Below are 21269 nucleotides of genomic sequence, written 5' to 3' on the forward strand. Positions count from 1 at the left end.
TGGATTTCTCAGATTAGCTAAAATGTTTTAATTGATTTTAAACTATTTTTATTTTATAATTTGTTAATTAAATATGCTGCAATTGGCACCTGTGACATCAATTTGCAGACATTTTGGATTGCCATACTTGTTTGTGCATTTGAAATTAGATCATAGGCTACAAATTATATTAGAGCTTGAAAAACTATGTAATCTCTTAATTGTATTGTATTATTATTGTGTATTCTTATTATATTAATTGTATTATTATTCGTAATGCAAATTGGGGCAATCTATACCTTGAATAAACGCCACTATCACAAAAATATGCCGTTTAACCAAATAGTCTTTCCAGAATGGTCTCATTTTGTTTTCTTAGCATATGAAAAACTCTGACATCTTTATCAAGATCGACAAACAGTCAAACACTCGATCTAATATAAAGTCCTATGCGTCGTGCGTTGCTTTAAAAAACACGCACACTTCCATTGTCTGACTCGGATTCCAACTTTGGGTTTTCATATTGAGAACAGCCTTTTTTAATTTATATGTTTCGTAACATATAAACTCATCTCTGTGTCAATATTTGTTAAAATTTGAATTGATTCTCTTATTCTTGTACTGAGAATAATGTTAAAGCAATTAATCCTCTAAATACCCCAAAATGCATTAAAAGGCCCGCAGTTCATTATTTCACGTGACAATTATCTGAGCAAGAGAAGGCAGCAAGAAAACACAAATATCAGCACTGAGTTTTTCAAGAAATACAATGATCTATGTTTCCTGTGAGGTGTATGTAATACCCTGTCTTACTGAACTCCAAATATTTTAAAGTGTCTGGATCGGACACTGATGTCACAAAATAAAGTTTCTGCTAATAATTTCTCTTGCTCAATAATTACGCTGTGGGACACATCTTGAGTTATGGAAGAATCCAAACTTAACACCAATACCGATCAATTGAGTCAAAATAGAGTAATGCGGATTCTTGGGCAAGTTGGTACTGAAACTTGGAGAACATAATAGCGCTTCACGACAGGGACGAAGGGTAGGAACGAGACAACACAATGCGCTCAAAATAGAGGTTCGTTTTGTGTTCGTTCCAGAATTAAAACATGCCTCCTAGCGTAAATATAACGCTAAACATTGTTTTTGTTTTAGGGATAAAGAGGTCACATGCGCTAATAACATGCTAGCTTCCTCGTTAAGCGGGAATATTTTTGTGTCACTCAGTGAAGCCAGCCCACTAGACAGGCTCAGCAACTGGTTTACTGGCACGCATCTCGGACAAGTGGCACCACCTATACTGAACTGGAATCGCGAATAGGGCCTCGAGGCTCGAATCATTAAACGTGAAAGGAAGTTTGCCTTTCAATATAAGCTTGGCTTCTGTTTTGTGTGATGATCTGTGTGGTGATCGAACAGGAATTTGTTCATCATGATTGCAACGTGTGATGGTGCCCCGAGTCTTGATGCTTTTTTTTTTTTTTTTTTTCAAATTGTTTCAGCAAGAAAAAGAGCCTGTTCAACACATTAGTCCGATATGGGTGTGTACTTACCTTTACTTACATTTTTTTCCATGCTTTCTTTCACACGCTGTGTGTGGTCTTAAATGTATTACAGTGGTTTAAAGGGGGTAGTGTAACGAACGAAACCGGAGAAGCGGCACCGCGTTAGAAGATGGCCGCGGGTGGCGCTGGCGCTTGCAGCACCGTCGTTCTGGCTATGGCTCCGTCTTGGCCGCTTGTTCAGCTTGGCTCCGGCCGATTTGCAGCTGTCGACTACACTGTCGTCTGCTAGTTTCACATTTTTATTTACCTTCAAACACAAATAATGTTGTCTGAAGTTCACTGGAAACAAATAATTGGTTTTGAGGTATTTATATTAGTTATCAAGCGTGTTAGGGTGCCTCTATCTGCGGTTGATTGAGGCACCCAACGGAGCTGCGGATCGAAGCGCCGCCTACACCGTCTTCCAAGGAGCGGGCGTTCCCGATGCATGGTGGAGGCTACGCGATAACTACACTACCCCCTTTAAGCCACTGTAAATGTATCTCTCCTTTTCTCTCTCGCTCTTTCTCTATACTGGGTTTTCAGCAGCCATTCCCAAAACAATTTGTGGGAAAACTATGCATCAACACAATAACGATCATTGCAGTAGTAATTGCTGCTGAGGAGCCAATTTACTGAGGCACAAATTGTTTCCAATAATTACCTTCCCAACTAAATTTGTCTAAACTATTTTTTTATTTTTAACAATAAACCTAGGGTTCGAATTATAAACTTGCTGAGTGTCATTGATCACCACAAAATCGGTCCATTTTAAAAAGGCTTAGGTTGCCATCGAAAGCATGGTGGTGTTGAAAAGCGCTTGTCACAAGGTTTGGTGAGTCTCAGCACGATCGGAGTGAATAAAATGGTGCAAAAAATATAACAAGGACAAGAAGAAGACATACACTGTCCTTTTTATTTATTTTTACTCTTATTTGTTTTGATCAGCACCGTGTTGGTGCCTGTCTTCAGCTTGCATTCTTTTTGTCGCTTTTTGTTTATACAGCTTGTCCTATACATTTGATAAGGTGAGGCTCGTAAAATGATTAGAAAATAAAAATGGCTCAATCAGTACCGCCTCAATGGGCACAGCCGATTTAAAGCCAATTCGATAAAAATTAATTGGATCCTTGGATCAAATGGAAATTCCACAGTAAAACTAATTTGGGGAGGGAGGAAAAAAAAGGGGGACTGGCCAAAGGAACAGTTTGGGAAAACCAGCGGAAAAAAGAGCACTTCAGTGCTGGACCCGTCTTCGACCCCGCTACTGGGTCATGAATGTGCACCACAGCGGATCCGACTGTCACTGCATGGCACTTAGTTTGATGCCCCTCAGCTCCCACGCAGAGAGCGCCCCAATGCGAGGGCCCCTCCCACCTTGGGAAGACTGGAGGACGCTACTCTTTATGTCAGCCTCCCCCTAAGCTTGTCCTACAGGAACCAAAATGCAGATGATAAGAAACGGAAAAACCGCGCGGGTGCATCGAAGTTGGATGCATCTTCAAGACCCAGAAAACCAAAACCGACATAGAAATCTTTCAAAATTTGACTGATATAGTGTTTTCCGACGATGTCCAGTAAGTTTCTAATCGGAAATATATAGTACATAATTTTACTTACTAAAAACCAGTATTGTAGGCGTTAGCAAAAAAAAAAAGTAACGATATACGTTATTCGTTACTCGCAAACTAAAGTAATGCGTTACCGACCTACGTCTCCTCAAAATAAAAGGGACGTGTTATGACGTCCAGGACGATGTCAAGAACGACGCCTAGAGGGCAACGTCTAGGACGATCTCTAGGATGATGCCAAGGATGGCGTCGTCCTTGAGCATACGATTGAGTGGCGCTTGCTAACATCAGGCCAGTGCATGCTCACATCCCCCCCCTCCCAATTCGCCACCAGCAGATCGAATGGCTCCTTAGCGACGATGACGCCGTTGCTATGGAGCCACATGACGCGTTGCAGCCAATGGGAATTTAAGGTTTGTTTCGCTGCTACAGATTACGCCGGCTTCACTCCATGGGACAGTTAATGCTTTCGTATAAAAAAATATTGCATTACCGGTATTGACATTACTTGTAACGCATTACCGCCAACACTGCTAAAATCCCCGGTAAATGGGGCCCCTGGTGGTGACATCTACGGTGCAATCTTCTGTGAAAGTATTTATGGGGAAAGCTTGACTGATGTTTGGTGAAGCACCTTTTTTTTGTAGAGGTAATATTTTATGCTCTTTTATTACATGTGTCATCTTACTAAAACTTGAACATACACCTCTTGTACCTGTCTGTAAGAAAGGCTTTTCTCTTAAAGCACTGCACTGCCACACAAGGGCATCACTCGCAACTCTGCCACTATCGGTGTCTGGTCACTAAGGAGCTGAGATTCCACCGGAATGTAGTGCTAGTGGCTCTAATTAGATGACGGAGCTCTAGCCCAGAGGTGCGCAAAGGGGGGTTGCAACCTCCCGGGGGGTCGTGAGGTGACGTCTGGGGTTCACTGGGTTTTAAGAAAGCCAAGGCGCTGACATCTTTGATACTGCTTTAGGGGTGGGGTCGCCGGACGGCGTTCGAGCATTTTAGGGGTCACGAGCCTGGAAAGTTTGCGCAACTCTGCTCTAGACGATTATCTCGTTTGCAAGATAGATGCAACTGTATCCAAATTCTAAACAAAAAGTGTATTTCAGTGGAGCGCGCAGGTTTATGAAGACAAACAGTGTGTGCTGCCGAGTGTGGGTGCCATTTTCTTGTTGGAAGTTTCTGGCATTGTATTGCCAGATAGGGTTGAGTTCTGAAGCAGTGGCATCTTTTTATGTGTCGTTATTCCTGGGCAGTGTGTGAGCTGTCTATGTGCTACATAGTTCATCTATACAAGAAAAACTCAGTGTGTTTCTGTGGCCCATACTGCGCAAAGTCAGTTGTATTATAAATAGGATTTCATGTTTTCGGAGTTTATTTTTTGTCAAATTCAATAAGTGTTTGTCGGAGTCTTTTTTTTTTTTTTTTTTGACAAAAATCTTGAGTTTATTTGAGTTCTTTTTTTTTTTATTTTTAGAAATTTGAAGCTCAATTTAGTGTTTTCGATTTAAAAAACAATACAAATAAATAAGATTCGGGTGTAAATGTGTGTGAGACTCAAAAGAATGCGCTTGTATCAATTAATATTTGTTCAGCTGGATTCTGCATTGGCGACATTGCCATTGGCAAAACTGATTTGTCCCCTGACAGCAGTTGCAAATGGGTGTTGCTTTGATAAACGTTGGTAGCTTCAAATCAAGAGACTCCTGGAGGCAGTCGCCGGGAAGCTAGTATTCATCCCATCCTATCCATCAACCTACTGCACGGCTGCGTGGAGTGGAATGGTAAAGGCTGTAATATAGAAGCTTCAGCTGTCCATTCCCTTTTTCCCCTTCTGTGAAAAAAATCTCTCTGGTTCATAGCTTTCACTGTTACAAAAACACAATCCTTTCTCTAAGAAGCAAAAATAGCATGGCCTAGACTGGAAACCGGAACAGTGGCTTTTGTCGTGATGAGAAAGTACAATGACCTGTTTTCCTGGAGGAACTTTGACAAGATAGGCGGTACGATCCCTTCTGTCAATGGTCCGAGATTTGAAAGAAAACTGGGGTGGCATTTTCTCGGGACCATTTACCCTCTACGCTGACCAATCTCAATTGTAAGATACTCTCTTCTTTTCTTTTTTTTTTTTTTTTTTGGCATTGGTACATTGAAATTTTGAGTTTATTGGAGAATTTTGAAATTATAAAAACTCTGATGGTGGATTTTTTTTTTTTTTTTTTTTTTTCGGATTTATCCGAAAACATGGAACCCTAATTATAGAATTTGTCTGCGTGGGCATGGGTGCATATTATGCAATAATTGAACTGGTGTACTGGAACACATTAATTCCAGCGGTAGAGGTCAAAGGTAAATGCCGGAACTTTCTGAACCCACACCATAAGCACAATTTTTTTGTTGAACAAGAAGATCTTCTTACTTTGTGTTGCAAGTAAAGGCCTGTTCACACTCTTGCAACCGGGTAAGACCGAGAGAGACCAGACCGGTTTTTAAGCCTCTTGCGATTTCTTAGGACCAGCTCCGCTGCAGCGCATCCGGTCCTAAGATGTCACAAGGAACTTAAAAACCAGTCAGGTCTCTCTCATTCTTACTCGGTCGCAAGAGTGTGAACGGCGCTTAAGGCTTTGACAGCCACGTTCAGTTTAGGGCCACTGAATAGCTTCAGAGTAAGAGCACTTCAGCCATCTTGTTGCTTAAAATCGTTGTTGCCAGTTGTCTCAAGCTTTATCTGCAATTGCAGAAAATTCCCTTTTATCCTCCAGAAACATTCAAACGCTCTGCAAAAAAACGGAGCTCTATGGCCCGAGCTTTCGTAGCCAAAGCTCAGGAAGTCTCATTTCCGAATCATTAACTATCGCCAATTCCAAACGCTCTGCACTAGCAATAAAATGGCGCCGCCCACGAGGCAACCTAGGGAATGAAGCGTCGGTACTCTGAAACGTGGGCTATTTAGCAGCCTTAGTTCCGTTTACCGAAGCCCCAAACACAAGAGCAGCAAAAACTTATGTCGCGCTGCAGTTGCCATAGCAACTACCGCTGCAAACGCCGTGACATGGACTTATGCGGTGCCACCACGTCGCGGCGTCCGCGGTGGTTGCTATGGAAACCTGTGTTGCGTTTCACCCGTTTTCGACAACGAAGCGTCGACCGACCTGTGGCGCGATATTTGTTGCCCTCCGCCCTCAACGTGATTCGCGGTGATTTTGTTCGACGATTCTGCCTTCAGGAAGTGATCAAGGACGTGACCGGCGCCGCGGAGCAGTCCGGCTTTCCACTCTTCGTCTTGGACCAGAATGCCCTGCAGTGCTTTGCAGAGAAGCCGTCTTTGGCTGACAGGTCCGGCTGTTCGTCTGCCTTGCGCGAGCAGACAGTCGTCCAGTTCGGTTCCCTGGGACAATTTGCGAGCCAGAAGGTGCGCCCCTTTTATTGTTTTACGGCGACGGCTATTATAAGTGACGAGACATTCTGGCAGTGGTGCACTATTGCGGTTTCTGTTCTGCCATCGCAGCCAGATTTTGCCTCGTCGTGATGTCACGAGTTGCAATCTTGGCCGCTTATCATCGGTTGCTATGACAAGTTTGATGGTGTGTGTAAACAGCGCAACAAAAGCTAGGAGTTGTCGCGTTTTTAAACTGGCACCATCGAAGTCGGCACTGTGACAATGTTCTTATGCTTATTCTTTGGCCAACCGTGGAAAGCCAACCACGGCGACGCTTTTCGTTGCGCATGTTGCCGATTGGGACCTTTCGGCTGCACTGACAACATAGGCGTTGCGCCAATCAGGGAAAGCAATTTTACGTGCGCTCACGCGTGCACTGCCCCATGGCACCAGGGGAGTGTGCGCACTTGGCTCTTCCAGGAAGCAGTGTCCTTTACCTCTTTTATGGTTGATGGAGAATGGCACTGCACATTCCTCACGATAGAACTCGATTTGCGTGTGCTATTGGATGTAAAGCAGCCCACTCGTAACAATGCTCGATTTGATTTAGTGTTAGGCAGGGTCTCATGTGCAGTGAGTTCTCTTTCCCACATACAAGGTGTCACAAAAAAAAATTTACAGGGTTTTTTTTATTAAAGAAATTCGCTAGACATCACCGAATGCTCATTATCCGCCCAAAGGTAGCGCTAGAGGTCACAAACAGATACCAAGGTTTCAGCCCAAACGGACACCTTATCCTAAAGTTATAAGTGATTTTCTGAAAATTTCAGGTGGGAAAGTAGAGCCTATTCTTGCCCGTTTTCGGTTTCTGGTGCCATAGAGCCCCATATGTATTCGAAAACTCTGTCGGCCGCCATTTTCCCATTGAAATTTTCAGAAAATCACTTATAACTTTTAAATAAGGTGTCCGTTTGGGCTGAAGGTTTGGCATCTGGTTGTGACCTGTAGCCCTAGCTTTGGGCAGAGTATGAGCGTTCGGCGATGCCAAGTTAATTTTAAAAATAAAAAAAAAAAAAACTAGATTTTTTTTTTTACACTTTGTACTTCAATGATTATAGTGCCGTGTTGCATGTAATTGAATGAATAAAGAGTGGATATGCATAAAAGTGGGTGTTACAACGCGCAACGACAGCTATGATTGTCACTTCTTTGCATACTGTGGCAAAAAGCTATGATTTTTTTTTTTTTTTTACTATTATACGGGGATGTTTAATTTTATTTCAGATTTCTTTTAGAAAAGGGGGTGAGAGTTGGACAAGTGTCGTCTTCACCATGTGTTTGGCAGGCTTGGCGGACTTACTTACATTTGGGAAGACGAGCCATCCCAAAACGATCATTCAGAGCTTTGAATGAGAGCTTTTGGTGGCACGATCGGCTAAGCGACAATCGAGCACAGTTTTCACTCCACTCCACACATTTGTATCTTGCGTTATTTATATTTTTTGTCTTAAGCCTTTGGGGGTAAACTTGGTTCATACTTTGTCAAACTTTTGTTCAAAAGTTTAAAGTCTGTCAAACTTTTGAACTTAGCAGATACGAAAGTTTGAAACGGAAGTTTGAAAACTGTAAAATTTTTAAGGGACACTGACAGTGTATTTATGCTCGCCGAGGTTTTAGTTGTACGTGACATATGAGAGCTCAACTACCCAGAACAGAATTTGCTGCTCGAAATTCGGTTTCTTTCCGCTCGAAAACCGCCGATCAAGAACTGGCCGGTTCGAGTCTCGCTCACTCTCTTTTCCGCGGTCACGGGCCGTTTTCTAAGGTATCGATGCGACCACCAAATTTAATCAAAGTCGTAAGTCACTGAAGGCACACACTCAATATTAAAAATAGAAAAAAAAAAAATATGAAACCCATTTTTTGTGGCTTCTAAAAATCTGTAAATACGTTGATTGAAAAAAAAAAGTTCCACAAACAACCGGAAGCATTCTGTGCGTTCGTCGTTTCGCATATCGTGGGACTCGCGGGGACGGCGATGGCAGCGGACGACGGGCGTGAGACCTCTATTTCAGAACTGTCGTTTGCTGTACCGGCGAATTCTGTCTACCATTAAAAGAGAAATTTGGGACTGATCAAAAGAATTGGTATTCATCCCGTACGACACGCCCGGCCACCAAGCCGATTTGCACGAAGACGTCGCCGAGCCGTCGCTCCCTTCTCGTGGCTGAAGACATCGCTCGCGCAAACGTCAAGCACGACGTGTCTACTTCGAGTTGAATATGCACGCGTACGATTTCTTTACTAGGTGCGAATGTCCCCAAAGCGTGGTGCTTCCCGACTTCGACCCGGGAGTGCTTTTGCTAGAGAAAAATCGACAGCAAACTTTCCCACTTACAGTTTACCGGCTGAATTATTACTAAGGAAAGTTATCCACCAGAAAAGAGGTGCCCCAGTAGCCGTTCCCGGGTTTCGGCAGTGTTTTTTTTTTTTTTTTTTTTTTCTTTTTTTTTGTTAATTGTTATTGTAAAAAAAAAAAAAAAAAAAAAAGTGCCCCAGTAGCTCAGTGGGAAAGACGTCCGGTTCACACGCAGTAGGACCGGGTTCGATCCCCTGTGAAACTTTATTTTTTTCAAGCATTTTTCGACGTTTACATATCTTTTTTTCTTTTTTTTACAATCATCACTGAAGAACCAAACAAAATAAAAAATAACAAACAAATGTTGCGGACGATACTTCGCTGAATTAAATGGTACGGGATTTCCGTTTTGACACCTGCGAACTCAATGTAATCACTTTCCACAAAATTCAAGGAGCATATAAATCAGGTAGCGTCCGCTTTCCGGGGTGCCCGTATATGTTCTACAGGAATTGCAGCCAGCCATTGGTCCCGATCCCGTTGATCTTTCGGAAACTCTGTCGCACAATGCCACTTTTTTTCGGATGCAGGACATGTGAGCCAGCTCTTCACGCAACATCTTGGGTGTATTCTTTTCGGAGCCGATCATGGAAATTCACCACGGGCACTCACTACTCATCTCCAACTCCTCAATGTACAAAGCAACTCATCTTGGAGTACAGAACAACGAGCGGAACAAACATAACTGCAAAAGAATCGCTCGGCGAGCAGTTCCCAACTTCCTGCACATCGCATCGCACGCCGCATGTCGTGTCGTCTGCTACGGAGAGGAGAAAAAAACAAAAAAAACCGCACGGTCGGGTGTAGCCACGTGACTTCCGCCACTCACTCTCTTCTCTCCACTTCTCCGACCTCCGTCGGGTTTCGGTTTCGGTTTCGAGCAGTTGCGTCTTTTGGCTTTATTAAAAAAATACGCTACTCTGTTGGACAATATTAATTGGGTAGACCTCCGACACCATAATGACGCGCCTGGCAAAAAAATAAAAACAAATTTTGGGGGGGTGTCAGTGTCCCTTTAAGTGCAAAAAGTTTCAAAGTTTGAAAGCAATCAAATTTTTAGCTCCAAAAGTTTAAAAGTTAGAAAATCATTGAATTCTTTATGTAGTAGGTTTGACATTTCAAAACGCTTACACACTTTTCAGACCCCTCTGGTTCGACCTTCAAACCTCGGTTTCGAAAAAATGTTTGCAGCGTCTCTAATAATAATAAGACTTTGTTCGAACTTTTTGTCCTGGCTGATGGAACAAAAGCTAGACTAATGCCGCCTGATGAGACTCCTACAGCTGTGTGCAGTGCTCGTCAGAGAGAGAGAGAGAAGTGGTGTCAACATAAAGGTTTTAGCAACTAAGCACAATCGCACAGCACAGAATTAGTTGACAACACAATCTAAAGGTTCTTTTTAAAATAATATGAATTGGAAAGAAGAGGAACAGGTTTTTTCTTCTAAATTTCTGTCGAAACTGAACTTTAAGGACATTGTATTATATGCAAGAAAGAAAGAATTTTCTCAAAATCTATATCTTGTAGGCAGATTGAACTTATTAACATGAGACGAAGGATTATTAAAGTTGTCTTATGGTACTGGTAAACATTCAAGTAGTACACTATGTGAGCTAAACGACTGGCCAATTAACACAAAATAAAGAGCGACTGCCCACCCAAAGGTTGATGGTAATCGCAAAAAAAAGGGGGGTGGGCACTCATCAGGCCTGACAGTGGAAATGCAGAAGGGGCACAGGGTAGGGCTTTGTATAATCCTCAAGTAGGGCAATGAATAGAAAGTAAAAGCGCAATTCCACAAATAGGCTGAGCGGACGTCCCGTTTTGGGTGGGACAGTCCCGTTTTAGAGGCTCATTTACACCGTCTCGTTGTTTCCTCGAAAAAGCCTCGTGTTTTGTGGAAATGTGCAGTTGCGAAATCAGTACTAAGCGAATGGAAGAAAACCGTAATAATATTTTTTCCTTAAAAAGACTTAATTTTATAAAAAATAAACGTTCTATGAAAATGTTTGGGGAAAGAGCACGAAAATGTTTCGGGATGTAACGAGGGAAAGAGCACAATTTCTAGCTTTTTCCCTCATTACATCTGGCAATAAATCTGCCAGACTTTTCCTGTAGTACTAATGAATTGGACATGTTAGTTAGGAAACGATGAAACAGTCTGTAAAACTGGTGAGACTGGCGACCAAAGTAACTTGTCAGACTCCGGAACAATATATGTTTTTATGCTCAAATGACACGTCGCACAGCTTTTCTTTTGCATTGCCCCGCCCTAATCCTGAGTGTTCCGTTTCTACCCTGAGGATCGTGGTCACCCTACCCATGAATAGTAGCACCCTGCTTACTACATGAACAGTAAGCACTCTACTTGCTTACTATTTTATGGCAAGCATTTTACAGCATTATGTGTTATGTGCTAGGATCTTGAGAAAAATGTGTCCATGAATGTTAACAATAAAACTCGTGCTTAAACGGCTCTCCTTCGTTTTGATCAGTCGTGGCCAGTATAAATAAAAAGAGGGGGCAATCGCATAAGTCACCTTTCCTTGGCATGGTCCTGATTCCTTGTTACCATCTACGGTCACCGACTTATCTCAGCTAAGAGTGCACCGTGACGACGCTGAGGGCAGAATGCGCCGATCTAACCTTCTTTTCTTTCGCTTCTGCAATTCTGATAAAGGGACTTTGGCTCAGTTAAAAAAAATTGTTCTCGAGGTGTGCCTCAAAAAATTCGGTTTAGAACTTGCAACGTCATGTATTGAAAGAGCTTATCGCTTTTATTTGTCTTTATCCAATCAATATAGCAATTCGCTGTAACGTCACTGTAAAACCTAAAATAGCTACCAACCAATGGCTGTGTTCCTTTGTCTCTTGACGAAGCCATTTCCTTGCGCTCTTTGGGCTCGCCATGACTAGGCCGCGTGCAGTTCCCTCTGAAGGGGAAGAGCGTGCCTACAAGGATCATCGGTGCTCTCAGCACCGCGAATGTGTGTTGTTGAGCGTTGTCATAAAGCTGTCAAAAAAATAACAGCTTTGCTGGTCCTCCATCTTCACGTGAAATTAATGGGCTCTACAATTTTTCTTTGGCGACCATTGGCCCCGTCCCTTCCAGGAAGAGGAGTTCACGGCCCTGCTCTCGAAGGCGGGCTATAGGACGTCCCGGCTGGCGGTCCCGAACCCCAGGGTGCTGGCCCATGGCCTGGAGGTCCTCATCCCCACAAACTACTTTGTGACTCTGGGGGACCTCACGCTGCACGTCGTGGTCTTCCACGAGCGCCCCGGTAACTTCTGGTGGCACGCGGCGGCCGCGGAAACGGACCACGGCGACTCCAACGGCACCGGCGGACTTTGGAGCGCCGCACCTGCTCCGACGAGCGAGCTGCGGTACCTGCGGAGGGGCGGCGCTTACGACAAGTGAGGATCTTTATGGGTTCCTGTGGCACGCCCTCGTATGGCAGCAGCGATCCGTTTGTTATGCGTTTCATACGATCGTCTAAATTGGGGGGGGGGTTTCAAAACCTTTTAGTCTCGAGAGACCCTTTCTGGTTGACAAGAAACCCCATCCCTCCCGGTCTTGACACTGATGCAGTAGAGCAGTTGAGGAGGCCTACGGAGCTTCTAAACAATAATGCGCAGACTAGAGATAGAGAGTGTTTGACCCATAGTTCTGCGTCAATGTGCATCTTAAGTCTGCTAAAATCATGCTTAAACTGGGAAAACGTTTTACTTAGCGGTTGAGAAAGTTTGGGAGTTGGGGGAACCCATGAGGGTATTCTGGAGAACTCCCGTGTCCCTGGGAGAACAGTTTTAGAACCCACAGTCTAAATGACGAGACCGACCGCCGAGCTTGCTGGCGGACGTCGGCTTCTATTTCATTGCTCTGTCAATTGCTTCCGCCCGAGCTTTGTACCTTTGATAACGCTTCGGCGCACGCGGAGCAGCCAAAGTGCGACAAAGAGCATTGAGCATGTGCTCAAAGCAGAGCTTCTCTTGCACCTGGTTTGTTGTAAGAGACTGTAGACATATAGTGTTCACACCTTCGTCTGATCACACGTAAAAACATGGTTGAGCGAGGAGAGAGAGGGTTGATTGACCCTCTCTCTCCTCACTATGTGGGCTATCCAAGTAGTATACACATTTATTTTCCCGCTAAATTTAGCGGAGAAATTTTTGCTCTTAATTTAGCGGGGAATTCTTTCCGCTAAATTTAGCGGAAAATTTTCCCTTAAACAGGAGGCGAGCAGGAGGGGCATAGCCTCCTCTCCGTACCTTCCCCTCCTCCTCCTCAAAAGCTGCGCTCTAATTCGACATTACAGGGGATTAAAAACATCTTTAATTTTTTCTTTAGGACTACATTGTTGCAGGCTCTGTCATGTCCTCTGAAAGGAAAAACATTTTCCTTAAATACCTGCTAGGTAGGACTCGCACATTAAAAAACAATGTTTTCTAGAAAAATATTTTGGTAGAGTGTTTGCACTGCAATACACATTTTGTGTTAAAAGCAATTATAAAGCTTACTTCTCCTTCAGTATGTCAACCTAAAATAAAAGCACCGTGTCGTAAAACAAAAATACTGTGAAAAAAAAAAAAAAAAATTTCATAAGGGAAAATTAGTTTTGCAACAAACACATCCTCCCAGGCACTTTAAGATAAAATTTTAGCGTGTCTCGATAATGTCTGATAGACTCAGATGCACAGAACATCTTGCTAATAAACTGGAAATATGCCTAATCCATATGTGTCTGATCATCATCATCATTGTAATAATAATCATCATGATGTCACGTGACGTGCAATATAGGGCGCCTTCATGTTACACACTGCTGGCTCAAAATCTCACCGGATGCGACATTGTTGAAAAGACGGTGAGAGTGCAGGCGAGCTGGTGGTAGCTAATCATGTCGTATTACACCTGAGACTGCGGTGGAAGAAATCGGAAGAACTTTCAGTAGAAGGAACAGACACATAGAACGTCTCTCTTTGAGACGTTCTCTGTGTCTGTTCCTTCTACTGAAAGTTCTTCCGATTTCTTCCACCGCAGTCTCAGGTGTAATACGACATGATTAGCGACATTGTTGTATTTTTGCGCCATGCTATGTGCAGAGGCAGTATATTTTAGATTGCTCGACTCAAGGTCTGGAACGTCAAAGAGCATCATCTGGTACAGTATAGACCACTTACAACGTAACCGCTTATAGTGTAGGACCGGGTATAACGCGTTTTTTTTAAACCACCGGTTCGCCTCCCATAGAACTCCATGTAATTACATACCGCTTAAAATGCAGGCGCGCGAAGGGAAATACCGGTTATAGTGCGGTTTCTGGCACAGCCCGCCGATCGCGCCGACGACCGGAGCAGCGAGCATGCTTCCCTGTGCGACACTAGATAACGGCGCTGACGGCGCGAGCCGCAAGCGGAACTTGCGGGGCACGGAGATTGCTCGAAGGAGCGGGGAGAAGCGAAGAGAGAGGCTTTAGTTGCCATAGCGACGGAGGGACGCACGCATGTGTCATTCACGTGCGTGCGTCCCTCCGCTGCGTTGGAAACAAACCGCAACGACAGACCAATCGCAGGTCGAGGAGAAGTGTTCGCGCGCGTTGCATGCAGTTATGATCGTCGTCGTAGACGGCGTTCATCTCATCGATCGCATAAAAGTGCTATCCTTGACTGTGAATTTTCGCTGTGTGTCGCTATGATAACCCAGCACATACTAGAAGGGAAGATTCACCTACTCGTGCGGCGATGTCGTGGCGGCGCTCCCAAGACGGCAGAAACGCCCGTGTCGTCGTGTTTGTTTACTTCGACTACAGTGGTGATTTCTAAGCATTTGTGTCCTCGAACATCGCCCGGATTTCTTACTTGGCGCATTTCATGCGTGTGCTCAAGTTCAAGGTATTACTGGCGCGTACCGTATGAAGGATGCGAATTTTCACGCGTTTTCATCTCCGGAGAAAAGTGATTAGGGTTACCAATCCTGAACGCTCGCAACGTCCGTCCGCAACCCGCGACGCCGTTAAAAGGCTGCGCCAGGCAAAAGCTGCTCATTTCTTTCAAAATGTGTGACACACTTGAGACAGAACTGTACTAGTCTGGTGAAATAACGACTTTCCTCAAATTAAGCTTTCTTTTTCATCTAACATAAAATAAATTCTTTTACAAAGGTAAGTTGTCTCATGGCATGTATTTTGGGCTGAAAAATTGATGTTTTGGTTATAATGCGGTACCGCTTATAGTGCGGATTTTCGCGACTCCCGCGACATACGTTATATGCGGTCTACACTGTACTTGATTTTTATACATACCAGTCTTCATTTGGATTTGAGTGTAGCCGATGGTCAACAAGTTGGATCTGCTGGCAGCCAAAATGACCTCGGCCAATTCCTCCAAGACTGTTCCGAAAGAAAAAAAAAAAAAAATGGGAGTGAGCATTTGTTTATGCGGCCCCAATGCATCCCCGGTCATACTCATTGAGTTCTGTCGTTGCAAAGTCACTCTGCATGCTTCTGTGTTTCACTAACGCGAAAAACGACGCCAATAACTATAAGCGTCTGCATGCAAACAAATAGGGAAAGTGGAAGACGTTCATCAACATGTAGGAATGCGGCTTACCGGAAGCAAAAAGGCATTTCGTGAAACCACACTAGAGCCCCTATGGGCTATAGGAAGGTGTCTACAAACCTGGAAACCTGGAACTGTCAGGGAATTTCAAAGCATATTTATATGTCGGAGGCTTGTCGGAGAACTCCTTAAAAGATTGTTGAAGTCAGGGAAAATGACCGATGTGCATGGGGCAGTGACACACCATAATGCGGGAGAGTGTGGCTTGTGGTTGTGTCGGTAGCCTTGGCGCCAAGTAATGTTTGCCGGTGGCATCATCGGGCAGGGTAAGCTACCTTCTTATTCATTAGATTAAAAGGGAGTGGCTCAAAGTACTTCTGAAACCCCCTCCTCTGCATTTTCTTTCTTAACAGGAAACATTCTTTAGCTAGGTGTTTGGCATTTTGTAAAGCCTGGATAAAAGCATGGCCGTGAGTCTTAACACTGATTGGTTGATGGGCGGGAGAGGAGGAGTGAGGTGCTCGACGCTGATTGGTTAAGGGGGAACATTGCCCAGAAAAAACAAATTCTGCAAAAAAAGTTGATTTTGAAAAATGACATATATTAATCCACCAACATCCAAAGAGTATTCCCAGAAAGTTTAATTAGTTTACACTGCATAGTTATTTTCTTATAAATTATTTTCTGTCAAGCGAAGCTAAAGAAAAGGTAGGGTTGGGAGCACTTTGAATGATTTTTTCTCCGTTCCACTTTTTGGTATAAATTTCATTTTAGTGAATCTATCGTTTGATAATGGCAATACAGGAAAGTCTCGTTCTTCACCTTTCCTGACTTAAATTTAATAAGAAATGCGGCTATGAAACTTTTCTGTCAATTTACGAATGTCTTTTATAAAAAATGTTGACATTTTGTTGAAGACACAGAAGACCAAAAAGTTTACCAATTTCGCAGACGAGAAACTTATAGAAATAAAAGACTTTTTACAAAAATCTTTTCATAGCCACACCCCCTAGGCATTCTGCTACATATCTAGCAAATAAAAATCTTGAATAGTGTGATAGTTTTACGACGACAGGTTAACTAAACAATGTAGGCGTGTTGCTGATAGAAGCTGCTCTAATTTCCTTCCCATTCAAACGGCAGACTTGAAGTTTTGTTATGCATCCTCTAGCATGACCACCAGCCTACCCTGTATATTTCATTAATTTTAAGCCAAGGGTTCAAAAGTTGACCATCCCAGGGGGTGTGTCCCCTTAACGGGAATGTCATGTGACCTGAGGTGGAGTGAGGAGGAGAGGTAGGCGAGGCGGCAAGGCGAGAGAGGAGCAGGTTAGAAGGTTCTGGAAAATGACCGGGTTCATCATTTTAAATGTACACATGCGACACGCTAAATTATCTGATGAAGAGCACCGTAAACGTAAGCGTCTGGCTGAACAGGCTAGACGAGCTGCTAAACAATGAAATGTTTGTGACGCTAGAATGTTTCACACGTGTGCAACACAATTTGCCTGGCAATTTGCTATACATTTTTTTGTAGTGGTTGGGGGATTTAATCGAAATATTCGGGAAAAATTGGGAAAGGGAATTTGAAAGAAGCAAATTTCGGTAGACACCCTGGTGTTGTTTTTCTCGTGAAACCCAGCCCTATAACAGATTCGGTTTCCCCGTGAGCTGCTGCTGAGGATGGGCTGTGCTTTGCCCCCAGGGTGGAGATCCTGCCCCTGGACCTGGGCGGTGGGGTGCGGACCTTTGCCCCGGCCAGGCCGGAGGCCTTCCTGGAGGAGCAGCCCTTTGTGGAGTGCAACGCAACGCGTGCCCGGGCCTTCCACGACCAGCACGGCAGGGACGAGAGCCCCGAGGCGGAGCTGTTCCGTCTGAAGGTACACGGCCTGCTGGCCAAGGTCCAGCGCCTCCTGGACCGCCTCGGGGTGCCCTTCTGGATCAGCAGCGGCACCTGCCTCGGTGAGCACTCCCCCGCACCAGAGAAATGCCAAACTCGGCTTGTGTGCGGCAGTCCTAGGGGGAACTAACTTGGGCCCGTTACGGTTTTTCTGCAAGGCGTTAGTTGCTGCCAGAGTACTTCTCTTTTGCGTTTCTATGGCCTTGCTCTGGCTTGCCACTGTAGCATCTTGAGTTGTTCCAGACTCGAAGATAAACTGTTCTGGAACGGTTTGTAAGAACGCTAACTTTTTATTTAGTTAAGATAGGGCCAAAGACGAGGAGCAGTTTTCGTAGTCTTGTCCATTCTGTCATAAATTCTCCCTGTGCATTCTCTTTCTGGTGATCTTGCATTCTCTTTGTGGTGAGACCCGTACGGACGTCATTTTCATTTTCTGCTAAATTTAGGGGAAAAATTGTGGCATCACTCCACACCGCGACACCACGTTGCGTCGAGAGATGTCGTTACGGTGCCTGGAACGCGTCTTCGACTGGTGCGTTTACCAGGTCCACAAAAGTGGTCCCTCAATTTCCGCCTCATAACGTCATAGTAATGTCATGCTGTCGCCGGTCGCGAACCTGGCGGTGTTCCAATAGCTGTGGTGCATGTGGCAGACGCCTGTTCTACTGCAGGTCGCTCTCCAATGCGGCAGTCCACGGAAGCTAAAGCAGACGGAAGTTGGGACGCCTCGAGCGCCGTGACGACAGCAACACTCACGTTTGCCCGTGGTTTTCGCCAGCATTTCTACGACCAACTGCCAGGATCACGACATGCAACAGAATGACACTCTGTCTTCTGTGACGTCATTTGTTGCCATTTTGGGACCACTTTTGATGTATGGGCGGGATAGGACGCTAAACACACCAGTCGGAGACACGCTCCAGGCACCATAAAGTCGTCGACGTCTCGCTGCATTATGACTCTGCGGTGTCACCTGGTACTGTGACACCACTAACTTGGTGTTAAGTCCGGCTGTCATGCGACCCCACAGTGCCAAGTGATGTCGCAATATCGCTCGATGTCATGATGTCGCGCAACACCGTGACGTTATGTGACGTCGTCAGATTTCATGACATCACATTACCTCGAGACGTCCCGTGACGTCGTGCATGTACGGACGGAGGGGTCCAGCTTGTTCGCGACACGTTTGGTGTGTCTCGGAATTTGTCGGATACGATCAAGACATGTCAGAATTCCTCTTCTCGCGCAGGCTTCTATCGGCAGTGCGACGTGATTCCCTACACGACCGACGTCGACATTGGGATCTTCATCAGAGACTACAAGCCCGACATGGTGTCGCTGTTCTCCACCCATGACCTGCCCCTCACTCACCTTTTTGGAAAGGTTTGTCTGCCTGCTCGTATTTCTTCCCTTCCGACATTTGTTTTTTCGAAGCGTAGATCGAACGCTCTGTAATTAATTGGACGCCCAATTGAAAATTTGTTCGTCCTTCCTGTGTTTTTGCTAGGTTTCGTGGGGAAATTGACGTTGTGTGACATCGGGGTATCGCGCAACTATGTCGCATGATATCGGGTCGCGCGACGTCACGAATGTATCGCAGTTTAAAAAGTCAGTGAAGTGTCCTGCCAAGATATGGGGGGGTAGACCACGAAACGGATGTCGTGCAATGCGACGTCATAATGTCACGGTGTCGCGTGACCATGTGGCGTAACATTGCAGTGTCGTGACATTGTGATGTCGCGTGAAAGCGATGACCCAATAAATTTCTCTCTTACAATCTCTCGCCGTTTTGACACTACGATCAAACTCCAATTCTCGCAACCACCCTGGCATCTTTGGCGTGACGTCGTCGTCGAGGCTGCATTCTTGGCACGAACACAAAACAGGCCGGCCCTATAAATGCTAAACATTAAAAAAGATTTCTCTTTTTGGTTGCCAACTTTTTGTTCAATACGCATGTCCGACGCTTTTAACCTGGTGAACTCACGTCGGGCATGTTCTCACGCGACCACATCGTGCACACCGGTCCACCGAGAGTGCGTTCGACATAATTTGTCATTACTGCCTCACAAAGTTTTCTTTTGGATGGATCGGATGCATGCCACGACTGTATATCTGACCTCTTCGATCGACTGCGTTCGTTAAAAGATTTGGAAAATTTTATTCGTAAGCTCGGAGAGAGCCTATTAGAAAAACCAGACAAGTCACTCGGTGACGAACCAATTTTCATTCATTAATGAAACTTCTTTATAATGCTTTTGTTGATTTTGAGTAGTTTTAGGGCATTTGTGTCATTCCTGGATCTTGTCGTAGGCCACCTTTGTCTCCGTGAAATGGGGAAGCACAGGACCCTGTCGAGTCACTCCAGTTCTCGTTTCGCTGTAACTTGGCAAATTATCTCTTGGAGCCAATCGGAGCGACGGAGGCAGAGCACGTGACAGCTCTCACCGAAAGTTTAGCTGAGCGAAGGCTGGAAACCACCTCTCCAGCGTTCGCTCTGGTCAGAGAGATGGGAAGAGCTTCTCCCAAACTCTTAACCTGTCGACGACTGTAGCGAGGCGTAGTTGCCGACTGGCTCACTCTGACCACAGCCTTCGCCGTTTGCCAGGTTACGGCGAGATCAAGTACGGTACACTACAAAAATCTCAAATTTTCTTTGACGTCGCTTAGGTGGAGGACAGCTACGAGCTGTCGTTTCGGGACCGCGACGTCAAGTTGGACGTTTTCTTCTTCTACGAGGAAGACGCCTACGTGTGGAACGGTGGCACGCAGGCCAGGACGGGCAAGAAGTTCAAGTAAGCTCGCGCGTGTCTCCGTTTTGCGAGGCCATGGTCACACTCATCTTACAAAAGCTGTCTGCGGACGCTAGCTTGGTTGGATTTATGTGCACCGGTGCAGAAAAGTGTAGGGTAGTGTACTTTCGGTACGGGTATTGAGACACAACCGGAAGAACAGTCGCTGAGTTATTTTTTGGATACCGCTATTTCGCACATGTCCAAGTAATTGGACGCTTTTGCTGAACCGTCGCTTACTCCATGGAGTTAATGTGTGACAGTGATCGAAATTTCGGGCACCACAAAGCTTGTTGCTCAATATTTCGGACACAATTTGCATGATTTCCTCCATTTACAACCATGAAACGGCCATTGCGATAATGCCGCGAGCTTAATCACCGCCATTTTGGTTGTTGTGGTTTTGACTTGTAGCCTCGATACCACATATTACTCAGTAAAGAAATGAGTGATAAGGTGCAGGAAAGCTGGTATCTGTTCATGGTTTAAGACAAACGTGAGATAGGGGAAACAAGTACAAACACGACGAAGTCTCAAATTTGAGACTTGGTCGTGTTTCCCCTGTCTTAGGGTTGTCTTAAATCATGCAGTAAAGAAGCTGAATGGAGGTTACAGTTGGGCTTTCCGGTTCCGCTATAGCCAACATGGTTGCTGTAAGTTCTTATGTTGCGTTTTTGGAGTGCGACCACAAGATCAGCCGTCTGCCGTTCTTGTGCTGTTTGAGTGAGTGTTTGAGTTGAAGTAAGCTGGGCGGGCTAAACATTGTCTCCAAACAGTCCGAAATGGCACCAACTTTATATTTTTTGCGTGCACCAACGAAGGTGCCAACAGAACACGGCACCGTGATCAACCGCATCAACAAACATGTGAAAAGTAACCAACATACAGCCAAAGTTGCACGAGAATTTAATATTGACATCGAGCAAGTACGAAGCGAGGGGGTGAGAAATTTGATATTGCGGGGTCCCCTACGAGTCGGAAAAATCGGTTGGCGATTGCACACTGCCCTACACTTTCCTGCACCGGTGCATGTAAATCCAACCAAGCCACTGTGGAAGCAGACGTGCTTCCTTATGTGCCTGAGGCAGGTCCGCAGGTAATTCTGTTGTTGG

The 21269-nt window shown here is 44.9% G+C and overlaps 1 protein-coding gene across 3 annotated transcripts in view; it reads left to right on the top strand.

Moving 5' to 3' along the window:
- The window catches only part of LOC8039222 (fukutin), a 31551-nt gene that overhangs the window by 3382 nt on the left and 6900 nt on the right, over positions 1 to 21269 (top strand). The window contains exons 3-8 of one of the 3 annotated variants that reach the window (XM_029972974.4): positions 1488 to 1526; positions 6336 to 6521; positions 12020 to 12321; positions 17171 to 17427; positions 18615 to 18748; positions 20036 to 20160. In XM_029972974.4, coding sequence (XP_029828834.2) covers positions 1488 to 1526; positions 6336 to 6521; positions 12020 to 12321; positions 17171 to 17427; positions 18615 to 18748; positions 20036 to 20160 — 1043 coding nt within the window. The remainder of the gene's footprint in view (positions 1 to 1487; positions 1527 to 6335; positions 6522 to 12019; positions 12322 to 17170; positions 17428 to 18614; positions 18749 to 20035; positions 20161 to 21269) is intronic. The other 2 variants (XM_029972975.4, XM_029972976.3) reach the window with 2 other exon arrangements.

This window comes from Ixodes scapularis, unplaced genomic scaffold (assembly GCF_016920785.2).
Source record: "Ixodes scapularis isolate PalLabHiFi unplaced genomic scaffold, ASM1692078v2 PGA_scaffold12__126_contigs__length_90152505, whole genome shotgun sequence".
NCBI lineage: Eukaryota > Metazoa > Arthropoda > Arachnida > Ixodida > Ixodidae > Ixodes > Ixodes scapularis.